We start from the raw sequence: 12249 nt of genomic DNA on the forward strand, positions 1-12249 counted from the left end.
CTCATTGTTGAAGAACCGAGTAACTGGACCAGGCCAAGGGAATGCCCACGTAACACATGGCTACAGCAGATAGATGGGTGGGACTGGACCGCATGTCTGCCTGTGGGGCTGCTAACCAGGTTCCCGAGCTGTTTCTTTGTGATGTGGGTGCAGCAACACGCTGTACCATTGCATGCTCTCCAACCGGATCTTACCTGCTGAAACACTGAAAACACTTCATACTAAGTAAAAACTATAAACATAAAAGACAAAACCTTGTGCAGGAAAACTGGGATCAGCATATGAATGAGTTTGAAGCCTTTAGCATCTCCGTGGGTTTATCACCTGTGCAGACTTGGATTTGCATCAAGTTATTTGTGCACAAGAGCTTGAAGAAATTCTCCCTGTGCTCCTCCTTGACCACTGGACATGCATGAGGCACACAAATAAATGAAGTAGAATCATGGTGATTTTTAATCAGCTCTGGCATCAGTTGACTACAGAATAAATTCTCCAGCCTTTACTTTTCATTTCCAATCTGTCTTTTTTTCGAATCTTGCCCTTTTAAAATTTTTGTAATCATAACACCATGGCCACGGAAATCTACTGTGCTACCAGTTCAGTGGAAATTAAAAAGGCATTTAAAGAGAAGTCCGGCTGGGTCTATAGTTGCAATGACACTGCTATAATGAAGGACAGGAGTCCGGCCATGAGAGGTCCTGGTGGGAGATGCACTTGCTGTATTAACAGAGACCACCAGAAGGACAGCTGTGACCCAATGTAATGATGGGCACCTGGGGGTTAACATCCAGGAATTTGGGATTGACAGTGGAGCCAGCAATATAGAGATAACCCCCAAAGCCATTCCTTTAAAAGAAGGCAGTGGTCCAGGATTGCAGGGACACTTGGGACTGTTGGGTGGAGCTGTAGGACAGCTCAAAGTGTTGTCTGCATCACTCTTGACCACAAGAAAAGGTTTACTCCTAAAGTAGTTCCTGGCTGGGGTTTAAAAGCCTTCCAGGCACTAGTGCTGTGAACGTGGAGTCAGGTGGAAGGTAGACAAAGGTTCAGTTGGCAGGTAGAAAAAAGGACAGAAAAGCAGAGAGGGAGATGTGATGAGTGTGTGAGGCACTTCACAATGCAGTTAGGCCAACCTTAGATCGATTCAAAAAGTTCTGTCTTTTGTCATTTTCATTATTGTTCATGTATTGGGTCTCCTAAATATCTGTACCTTACTTATTGTTATTGGTCATATGTTGCCCTCTATTTTTGTTTTGGATCAAGAAGGCCCTGAAATCAAACAATGCAGACATTGAGGCAAGTGAAAGCAGTCAAACTTTATTTTGTGATTTGGCAGCAGTACTAATTCTAAGAAAAAAGGCAGCTTATGTCAAACATAATCTTCTACTGCTTCAGGTTCACTGCCTGCTTGTCTTGCTTCTAGTTGCTTCTTTTCTTTATCTTCTGTTTCTTCTTCTTCTCAGACAGCTGTGAAGAGACAAAAGAGCAAAATAATTTGAGTGGCCTCTTGTTAAACTTCTGGAATCAATGTGTAGTCAGACAAGAATCCACTTTTGAACTTGACTTTTTCATTACATCCAATCTAGACAACATGCCCGTAAAAAGATAAGCAATCTTTCCAGAAAATGGATACATGGACGCATCTATACCCATCCTGCAAACTCATAAATAATTTGAAAAATGAACCCAGATATAACCCAGGTAATGATCCCATTGTGTATTGATAATCTGCTCCTGAAAAACCCTTCGTTAGGAGACTTGTCCTCTTCAAATCCAATGCTTGTTTTACAATTTAAAACATTACATTTTCAATCATGAGAGCATTTTCTGGTTTATTTAGCTATATATTAGTAAAGATATGTGTATCTGAGATGTTGTGAGCATACTACTGAAAGACGTGGATTGCGAAATGAGTAATGTGAGATTTTTTTCATCATCATTTTTGATATGGTCTCCATAAGCCCCTATTTTATCAGAAACTTCACCATCTCCATTCTGCATGAAGACAGATTACTAATTTTCCTAAGCAATCACTACAAATTGTATGGGGGAACATATGAAAAATATTATTTTTGGGTGGAGTATTCCTTTAGCTGGCATAAGGCTTGTGTAAAAACAGTACATTGATAATCTGGAAACAACACTAACAGGAAAGAGTTAACAAGCTAAGGTGGATCTCACAGTCTGCAGCCCACCTCATATACTGTACTATCAACATGATGCTCTCTCTATTAGGCCCATCAGGACTCCTCTCTTTTGACATTCCCATTCCTTTTCCAACCTCCAATGGAAGATTATCTCCTAATGTACAGCTAGAAACCCACATCTTTGGTTCGGAACATGATAGGGCTATCCCATGACAACTGCTAAAGTTAACATGCACTCTAGTTGTTTAGAGGAATTTGAAGAAATTACTTACCACATTTGTAGAGTTTATTTATTTTAAGCTTGTCAGTGGGACTAGGACCAAACCGCTGTCCAATCTGCACATTGATGTTTGATTTTGGTAGAATGGTTGGGAGGCCATCTTCAGAGTAGGCATATCTGTAACATTGGCATTGTAGAGTTTAGTGTTGAATTAAAATAAAATATTCATCCATAAATAAAGAAAGAAAGATGTTTGATTTAGCAAAATCCTTTATTACTAAGATTACAAATTATGCCCTACATATACAAAAAAAAAAGGAATTAACACACATTTCCCATTTGTGTGAAAGTGTTGTGTTGATGCCTGCGGTATTCAAAATGGAGAAGAAAATTAAGAACAACTGGCAATACCCTCAAACTACTGTAATCTTTTATTTCAACCTGTCTAAAACACAGTGTTGAAATTAGGCACGCAATTGCTCACCCTACTGACTCACAAAGTTAATTATTTTCAAATAAATAAGCCTGGATACAAGTGTAGTTTTCAATGAGGTTTCAGTAGAGCAGGCCCAAAACTCCATCATTGCTGTTTCTCTCTCTCGCCTAAAGCTTGGTTTCCCAATTCCAAGCTCCGTGTTTACATTGTATTTATTATATGTTCAGTACTGGGGAATAACACACCCCAAAGGGTAAAGAAATCAGCCAGAAGTAAACACGTTCATGTGAGCATAGTCTGTTTTCCATATCCAAAGCCTCCTACCCAATTAGATGGGCAGTCCTGTCACAAAAAATACGAGAGTTGATTTCCGGTGTCTCATCACATTCTTAGCCTGTGGTTTAGTTATCAAAACCGTTTAACCAAATTCAATTTTGTGGACGTCATGGGCAATATGGGTGTACAGCAGGAGCCAAGTCCTGCTGGTCCTTCACTGGGTCAGGTCAGAGTCCCTGACACTTATTTCTTCAGAATGTGGGAAGGAAAATTCCTGCAGACACAGGGAATCCTTCCCTGCCTGTGGAAACCATGATATTTTAAAGGGATCTTCATCCTTATCACAAGATAATAAAAGCATCACTTACTGTGTCGATCTGTTTTGTTTGTAGCTGGGAAAAAAAGGAAATTTAATAATTGACTATAAGGGAATGCTAATGTGTCCAAAAGAGACAAAAAAACAAAATAAGTTGTGGTGCTGTTTGAGAAGGAACACATATGAGGGCAAGAATGATTAAAAAGCCCCATTGGTTTTGTCTTCGTAAACTTACTTTCCAAAATGCATGAGGGACCCATAGTCATATGGTGTGTCCAGGTTGTTAGTTTTGTACTTGTCAAAATTAAACTCCCGATCTGTTGAGACAACAGTTCATAGTTAGAAATGAGAAAGAGACCAGTGATTTTGGATTTTGGGTTTATTATTCTCCTAAGGTCTGAAGTATCACCTACCTTTCAGAATGTTCTCCCACAGAATGGTGATGTACCTGTCTCTGTCAATGCGGGATTGTTCATGCACAAAGCCCAAAGCATGCATTAACTCATGCGCAGCGACTCCAGACCATGTGCATCCTGGTGCCTGAAGGGACAGTGGCTGTGCACCTCCATTAAGCCCAAGAAATGACCAGCATCTGCATTGCAAAGAAAATCAAGACATCAGAGCTTTTGTAGGCCACAGTGCGATTATTCTGGATCATAGCCGTCCATTTGTCGGTTAAGCTAAAAGTAGATATTCTGTAAGAGACTGAAAGGCTCACCCGGTTTTGGACTGAATGTTCAGGTAATTGGACTCATGGCTGCGGGGCACAAACCTAATGCATGTCCCATTAGCAATATCCTGCATTCCAGTTTCAATGGCCATTTTCTCAATATCATCTATGATAGAACAAAATGTAAAAATTAGAAACAGTTTAAAGGCAAAAAATTGTTTTTGTATTGTTTGCAGTTTGCTGAAAATTTTAAATTGTACATGTTCTTGTATTCTTATTAAAACAATATTTATGCAAGTTGTTTGAAAATAGATTGACTAAGCCAACAGATTTGTGATTGCCACAGAGACAGACTATGGATGCATGGAGAGAGCACTCAGCGGCCATTCCGTTTCAAGTCTCAGATACTTCACACTTGGCAATAACCAATTACTATATGAACAGCTCCAGCTTTACTAATAAAGGGCATACACACTTTTAGATAAAACATAATACTAGAGTATCCCACAATGCAAAAAAAAAAATATTGTGTTGATCTCAAGAGATGTAGAGAGTTACATTTCAATAATCACACATAGAGCGGCAGTGTTCATAACCAGTAAACCTCGCATGGAACCACTGGAACCACAAGAGTGGCTTCAGTTTCCAAACTGTGACAAATTATGGTGTGAGTGAACAGCTCCTCTTGAATTGTTAGCACTGTGCTGTAGTAATCAAAGCAACATAGCCACACAAGACAGAAAGACAATCCAGAGGGATGTGACGTTCACTATCTATGGTCAACCATACATTTCAATTTCAGTTGATTTTCATATAGACTTCATGACTGAGAATGGAATCAAAGCACTGTATCAGTTCTAAAGGTAACATAGAAATGATAAATTTTACAAATTACACATCTGCACAAACCTACAATACAGATTAAGTTAAACACATAGTCAACTCAATCAATTTATAACTGATTGATGTAAATGGAACCTAACAGTTTGTGGCCATTGCTAGTGTCACAGAAATATGGAGATAAAGCCACTTGACAACAAAGGCGTTGCCAACAAAAACTCCAGTCTGCTGCATTCCTGGAGAAATTAAACCTCAAGGGTGGGTTCTGCTGTAGTAAAGCTTGGGCTGTATTATAGGATTCCAATCATAAAGTATTCTACCGTCTGGAATTTCACAGACATTTTTGCGCCTGCAAATAACAGAACAGCAGTAGGTGTTAGGTAGTATCAAAATCTGAAACTGTTATCAGAACTTTGGTGCGATCTTGTAGGTGTGTATATCAAAGCCTTGTGACTGGTTAGTTTCTGAAGTCTACTACTTAGCACGGGTATGCTGTATGGCCTGGAAGTACTACGACAATGTGAAATTTAAGCAGAAAACAGTACAGGAGAGGAAAAATGAAGTCAAAAACAAAGCAGAGAGTATCATGCGTTAAACCCAAATTACAAAACAAAAGTCAAAGTTAAAACTCAGACCATAATTTTTCATAACCGATGTTTATAAAAAAAAGCACTTGCAAAAATGTTTTGCAGAGTAGCCACAATCTTGGACAATGTGTGTCAGTGCGGCACAAATTTAAATACAGTTGCGCCATTGACATCACATGGTGCAATTTTTAGGACATGCCCCCTAATATCCGGTCATCATGTTGTGGCATCAAGACCAGTAAATAGCAGTGCGCTCCACAATCTTGGACAATGTGTCTTAGCTCAGTGGTAATCTGAATACAGTTCTACCAATGACATGACATGGCACACCTTTCATAACATGCCCTCTAACAAATGGCCATCATGTCATGGCAACAGGACCACAAAATGGTGATGCCCTCTACAATCTTGGACAATGTGTCTCTGTGTGGTGCCAGGTGGCAATGACATCACATGGTGCGACATCTAGGTCATGCCTAGGACATGCCACTTAATATCTGGTCATGGCAACAGGATCAAAAAATGACAGTGCCCTCCACAATCTTGGAAAATGTGTCTTAGCTCAGTGACAGTTTAAATACAGTTGTACCAATGACATCATATGGCTTGACTTCTGGAACATGCTATTTAAAATCTAGCCATAGTGTTTTTGCAAGAGGACCAGAAAATGATGACACCCTCCAAAATCTTTGACAAGGTTTCTAGGACCTGACCCCTAATAACCAACCATCATGACATGACAACAGCACCAGAAAATGGTGCCACCCATAAGAAAACAAAATGGCTTAGTGATATTTTCATAACAGAAGATTAACATAAAACAACAAACTCAACTTCATTATTGTGCATAAAAAGTGAAAGTAAAAATGAACTCCCCATGTTTCAAAGCCAAATAAAAATTTAACACAGATCAAACAAAAATTCAGTAAACATTAACATAACTTGTAACTTCACATTGTGTTGCTAAGTACTGTAGGTTTATGCAAGCCCTATGGCCAAAGTGCATTCTGTAGCCAACTACTAAAAATGAGTTTATTGGATGGCCTTGTGGGTATGTGAGCTTCATGCTGTGATCAAGTGGAACTATGTAAGCCTTGTGTTCTGCTGCATTTCTGTGGGCTACTCTTTAACACGGGTAGTCGATGTGAGCAGCTGAAAGAAGAAGACGAAGAAGTCGATGTGACCTGGTAGGTGTGAGGTGACTGAGTGTGGCCCAGCAGTTATATGTAGGGTTTGGACAGGATACTAATAAGCTTGGGTATGTTATGCACCATGTAGATGTGAACTGACAAGTGAAGTGTGGGGAACATGGTGTTTTTATGTTGTGTGGCCTAGTAAGCCACATATAAACTGTTAGGCCTGCTTTGTTCAAACAGACTGCTACTTAGTTTAGATATGCTACTGGCAGTGGCACTGTCAGTAGGCTGTGTGACCTGTTGGGAAATGGGTTTAGTTTAAAACGTTTAAGGGTAGAGTTTCACACCCTACCACTAGTTCATAGTGAAACCCTGAGGAGATATCTTCCAGTAAGATGTGCCTGTTTCATAAGTTGTGTCGTATCATAACTGTGAGGATTTCTTATCATATATGACTGACTCATCTTAATGAATGTACTTTGGCAAGACAACTTCAGCCTGCAAATAACAGACAGATAGATAGATAGATAGATAGATAGATAGATAGATAGATAGATAGATAGATAGATAGATAGATAGATAGATAGATAGATAGATAGATAGATAGATAGATAGATAGATAGATAGATAGATAGATAGATAGATAGATAGATAGATAGATAGATAGATAGATAGATAGATAGATAGATAGATAGATAGCACTTTATTTTTTCCCTTAAGAAATAACAGGTCAGGATGGTTGGCCTATTATAGAAAACATGAAGTATCCCAAATTGCTAGAAGCAAGATTTCCAATCCCATCATTCAAACTAAAACTCTACAATTAAAATAAAAATGTAGAAAATGTGGAGGATTCACTCACTGTATTGCGAAGAAAGGTTGTAGGGGACATACACAAAACCGTCAACTGATTTTGGCCATAGACAGCTGCGTGCAAAACATGAGATTGGACTTCTCCTCTGGGACACAGCAATGTCCCCTTCTCTGAAAGTTGTTCCTTCTGGGGGAGGGTTTACTAAAACTAAGAAAAATGCAAAGAAAAAGGCATTTATTTTCCATTTCATTCAAATGCACACTAGTTTTCATAAAACACAAGCATGTCTTGACCTCCTTTTCAATTTTACTTACTGTAAAGTAACACAAGTTAGCACATGCCATACTTCATTTGACCATTAAAACCCCGGTCCTCATGCTCCCAGCCATGTTGTGAACCAAACAATTTAGTGACAGAACACCTCTGGTAGCCTGTGTTGCTAACCTTGCTGCTATATGTGTAGATGGAGGCATCACAGCACCATGTCATGTTTGTGTACTCAGCACTCCCCACTTACAGTACCTTTGGTATAATTGTGAAGGACATACCCCATAGCCCTTACAGTGGATCACACCCAGGTTCTTGTTGCTATGCAGTCTCACCATTCACTGGACACATAATCAACATGTCTGACTGAAGAGAAGAACTTCTTCTGTAACCGAATCTGGAGGTGGTAGTGCTGTTCCAGATCGTATATCAGTCTCTGATTCAATTATCTGTTCTCAGTGAAGGGTATTCCTGCCACTAAAGTCACCATACACAAGATCAGGTTTGCACTCTGAATCCTGACTATCACAGTTATAGCCTAACTTTGGAGTGGACACAGTAGACCCCCGTGATTCTGTGTTAGGATGTAGCGGGTTGGACAATGACTAACTGATTGGCTACAAAAAATCTTCTCTTGTGTAGGTCCCTTCAAAGATGCTAAGAAGTGCTCATCAACTGAATCCAAGTCTCTGAAACACTGGATAAGTTCATCCTCTAGCACCCTGCTGCGCTCACCCTTCTTCTAGTAGTGTGCGGACTGCCAAGTTAGGAAATTCCTTTTCTTTGCTTCCTGTCTGTTTACACAGGATGTGACATTTTGTTAGGACTGTGAAAAAGTCCTGGCAGGGTGATTGTAGGCATCTGTCTTGATTTCCACGTAGATCTAGGATCATTAAGAAATTGTTCTTGACTACATGCAGCAGGTAAAAGTAGCGCATTTCCCATAAGGGCGTAAATATGTTTGTTCTGTCTAAGAGAATTTTGTAAAGGACTGGGAGAAATGTCATAAACCAGAGGTGTGCAGAGATTGAAACCCAGGAAACAAAATGATATTTTGTCAAAACAAGGATGAAACACGAATTGTAGTCGAAAGTTTAGAAAAATAAGTTTTAACCGGAATAGCACTATGAAACAATATCAAGTTTTTTTCACAACTTTATCCAATCTTGGATACAACGTAAAAGATGTGTCAGTGTTTATAGGGATGCATTGACAATATCACATGTAGCACAACCCCAGAGAGCTCTGGGATATAGTTCTGGCAACAATCATCTCCAGTACCAGAATATGGTGATGTCTACAAGAAAAAACAAAATGGCATTGGCATGGCATAATGGCAAAAATAAGCAACTTTCTTGGGAAGTCTTGGATTACCAAATAATGAATTTTTGTGTGTTAAAACCCTTTAAACAATGTAAGAGATTAACCCAAACATTACAAGAAGACACTAAAAAAACTAAGCAAAGAAAGCATTCACAACAATGTTTTTGCTGACACTAATACAAAGCTTCAAGTGGAAGTGAAGATAATGCATTTGTGGTGTGGCAACAGCTTCCCCTTCACCTTCCGCAGCGTACAGAATTGAAGTTCCCCCTTCAGTTGGTGATGTGGCTGTGATCACAATGTAACTCAAAAACTGAGCTGTCTGAGCTGACTGTGTGTAGCTTTTTAGTGAGAACCACTTACACTCATTTTCATTGGTCTCCTGAATTCGATCCATTGCCGTCATTTCTGATTCTGCCAAGCGTTCAGCTGTTAACAAAAAAAAAAAAAAGTCAGAGAAAAGTAGGAAAAAACAAACAGACGTCTTTCTGAATATCATTCTTCCCCAGCGTTTGGATTATGCTCTTTCGTATATCGCAGTGTGAAGGTTTAGGAAGAAGCACAATATGGTCCAGTGCTTTAAAAATTAAAGTTTTGATCTGCTGTGTTTCACTGTATTTGAATATGGGCACCTTGTGGTATTCACTGTTTCCTTTAATCACACCTTTGAAGAGCACAATCCGAAGATCATATAATAAAAATGGGCCGAATATTTAGCTGAGAAGGTTGCAGGCAACAGACATAAACATAAAGTCAATTAAACTGGTATACCTAGTTGGGATGCCCTTGGCAAGTAAATCTTTGTAACTTTTAGTTTATATTGTAACATAACATTACATAACAGTTTACAGGCATCAATTATGAAAAAGCTTTATTATAAGTGAGTTGATGGTACAAGGCTGGATGACAACCATATGAACAAGATGATAGCTGTGCTACAAGTTCAATAGGCACAGCACAAATATTACATATTAGCTGTCCCCCATGGCTTCGCCTGCGTATTAATGAAACAGGACAGTGAGGAGGGCCCTGCCCGACTACCCAATCCTGATGTCAGGCTTCCCCCTCCCCTCAGCTCGCAGCCTCTGTCTTGGATTAGCGTGAATATATCGCTCCTGCAAGTGAACTATGATTCTTAGCGTGATGAGAGAAATCGCAAAACCAGAATGTTCAAGCAAATTATAGAAAACAACCCAGTCTAAATCCATTAAGTTGTTCTCTCGTTCACTAGCTAAGCGGCGGTAAGATACACATCCTGAGGCTGGCATGTGAATGAGGAGGGCCCCAACCTTCTCCCCTCGGCCTGCTGTGTGTCTCTCGGATTCACACAAACAAATCAGTACTGCAAGCGAACTGTGATACTTTGCGCAATGAGAGAAGTCGCAAAATCAACCAGAATGTTCAAGCAAATTATAGAAAAAACCCCATCTAAATCTGTTAAGTAGTTCTCTTGTGAAAAATAGACAGACAGACAGACAGACAGATGTATGTACGGTGGATTTTATACGTATAGAGATTAACTTTCACCTAAATGTTATTAATCAAATATCAAGAGCAGAAAATAAAAACATCATATAATATTAAAAGTAGCTGTTTTGCAATGCATGAACCGTCACTAAATATCAAATCCCAAAGTATAACCTGCTGTCCCACCGGGCCTAAATCAAGGGTAGGTGAATGGCTCTCCCTAACAAGGGGTGAAAGCACAAGTTAGCACAATCACATCACCTCCAATTTTCCAAATTTCAGAAAACTGAAGCCACATGCCATATTCGCTTTCAGATCAGAGACAGCCTGAACACTGACAGGTGAGGGTAACTTCTAATTTATATCCCAATTTGTAGTTAACTCCCCCTACAACTCCAGAGCACTAATTCAGTACAAGCAAGTTAAGTGTCACACAGAGTCTCAGTGGCTTACTACCACTGCACTGCCTGGCTTAGAGGGTCACTTTAGTAGAGTAACCCCTGGCCTGCTCTTTCATCTTAAGGGTGAATTACACACTCAAGGACACCAGTGGAAATTAAGGGGAAGTGCATTTAAGACAGAAACAAATCTGAAACAAATTAATGAGCCATGTAGCCAATACAGAAACCTTAACTGGTTTTAAGATGTTTCTGGATTAGATACTAGGGCAGCTTAGATATTAGGCAAATAAATGAGCCTGATGGACTGATTGGTCTCCTCTCATTTGTCAAATTTCTTATGTTCTTTAAAGCTCCAAGCATCCATAATGGCTCCTGGCTCACTGTCAGCCCCTTAAGCTGACCATGTTCTCTGTTTGCTTAAGAACCTCATGTAAGACCTTCAGTTCATGCAATAATATGCCTTTCCAAATGTAATGCCCCCTAGTGGTGACCTTGTAGTAGCTCTGATTTTGATGGAGCTTCTTATTCTGCTTTTCTTTGCTTCATTCATATGTAACCCCTGACCACTCACAAAGAAACATCTATAGATGGATAAAATAATAATCCACATCAGCCAAAGGAGGAAATTAAAAATGACCAACAAATCAAATTGTTAGTGCCCAAAGCAGATGGAACTTACCAGAAAAGCCTCTTTTAAATCGAGCTGCTTCTTCATTCAATCCAGTTGAATTCTGGGGAGAGGAAACAGAGAAGATTAGGAGAGTGGGAGCAGAGTCCACTGTTCAATGGACTCCGAGGTGCATAAATGTTGATACCTGAACTGGAAATGCAGCGATATGAGCAAGAAAACCTAAAAGCAAAAAAAACTTGATGGGGTTCATCTTGGAGCACCAGAGAGGTGTCAGGCCAACTGCTGGCATGCTGCAAGTGACAAAGCCTTTTATACTTGTGGGCTTGCGCTGCGTAAAGCATTTCTTAAAGCCTCAGTGTCTTTGACTTGACAGACTAGCCTGACACCCCTGTACTTAAAATTTCCTCCAAACAAGGTGGACCTTAAGTACAGCCTGCCATCATCCGAGCTCTCTCATCAGTTGGCAGGACGTATCCAGCACTTTGAGGGATGAATGTCCTGGAAGATGATATGGCAACTTGCGACACTTGGTAATTACCTTTGTCTATCACAGGCACCTTGCATCTCTTGACTGCTGGGTAGACGCTACTGCAGCAGGGACATTTGGCATTTGTCATTTCTTTAATTAGCAGATTTGATCAGGGCCAGACCAGGGCATGGAAAAACATAGCACACCTTAATATTGGGCAAGTGAGCTTTGTGAAGAACTGAACTGGCA

General features: G+C 39.8%; 1 protein-coding gene across 2 annotated transcripts; it reads right to left on the minus strand.

Annotated features, from left to right (window-relative positions):
• Positions 1-1296: 1296 nt before the first annotated feature.
• LOC114656131 (hatching enzyme 1.2-like) lies at positions 1297-11835 on the minus strand. Of its 2 annotated transcripts, XM_051930564.1 has the most exons (10): positions 11716-11835; positions 11580-11631; positions 9396-9461; positions 7491-7649; positions 4114-4231; positions 3809-3987; positions 3631-3712; positions 3448-3471; positions 2420-2544; positions 1297-1467 (listed from the first exon to the last, which is right to left on the minus strand). In XM_051930564.1, the coding sequence occupies exons 1-10, from the start codon at positions 11818-11820 to the stop codon at positions 1460-1462; spliced, it is 918 nt and encodes a 305-aa protein (XP_051786524.1). In that variant the 5' UTR covers positions 11821-11835; the 3' UTR covers positions 1297-1459. The 2 variants fall into 2 exon arrangements, with proteins under 2 accessions (XP_051786524.1, XP_051786525.1); XM_051930565.1 differs by lacking the exon at positions 3448-3471.
• Positions 11836-12249: the final 414 nt, after the last annotated feature.

The sequence above is a fragment of the Erpetoichthys calabaricus genome, chromosome 8 (assembly GCF_900747795.2).
Source record: "Erpetoichthys calabaricus chromosome 8, fErpCal1.3, whole genome shotgun sequence".
Classification (NCBI taxonomy): domain Eukaryota; kingdom Metazoa; phylum Chordata; class Cladistia; order Polypteriformes; family Polypteridae; genus Erpetoichthys; species Erpetoichthys calabaricus.

Excerpts from the sequence above, each read along its gene's own strand:
- LOC114656131 (XM_051930564.1), bottom strand. The coding sequence starts at position 11,820 with ATGCCAGCAGTTGGCCTGACACCTCTCTGGTGCTCCAAGATGAACCCC. Across the intron at positions 9,462-11,579 it reads ATTTAAAAGAGGCTTTTCTG|CTGAACGCTTGGCAGAATCA; the intron begins GTAAGTTCCATC and ends TTTTGTTAACAG. Across the intron at positions 3,472-3,630 it reads TCCCTCATGCATTTTGGAAA|CTACAAACAAAACAGATCGA; the intron begins GTAAGTTTACGA and ends TTTTTTTCCCAG.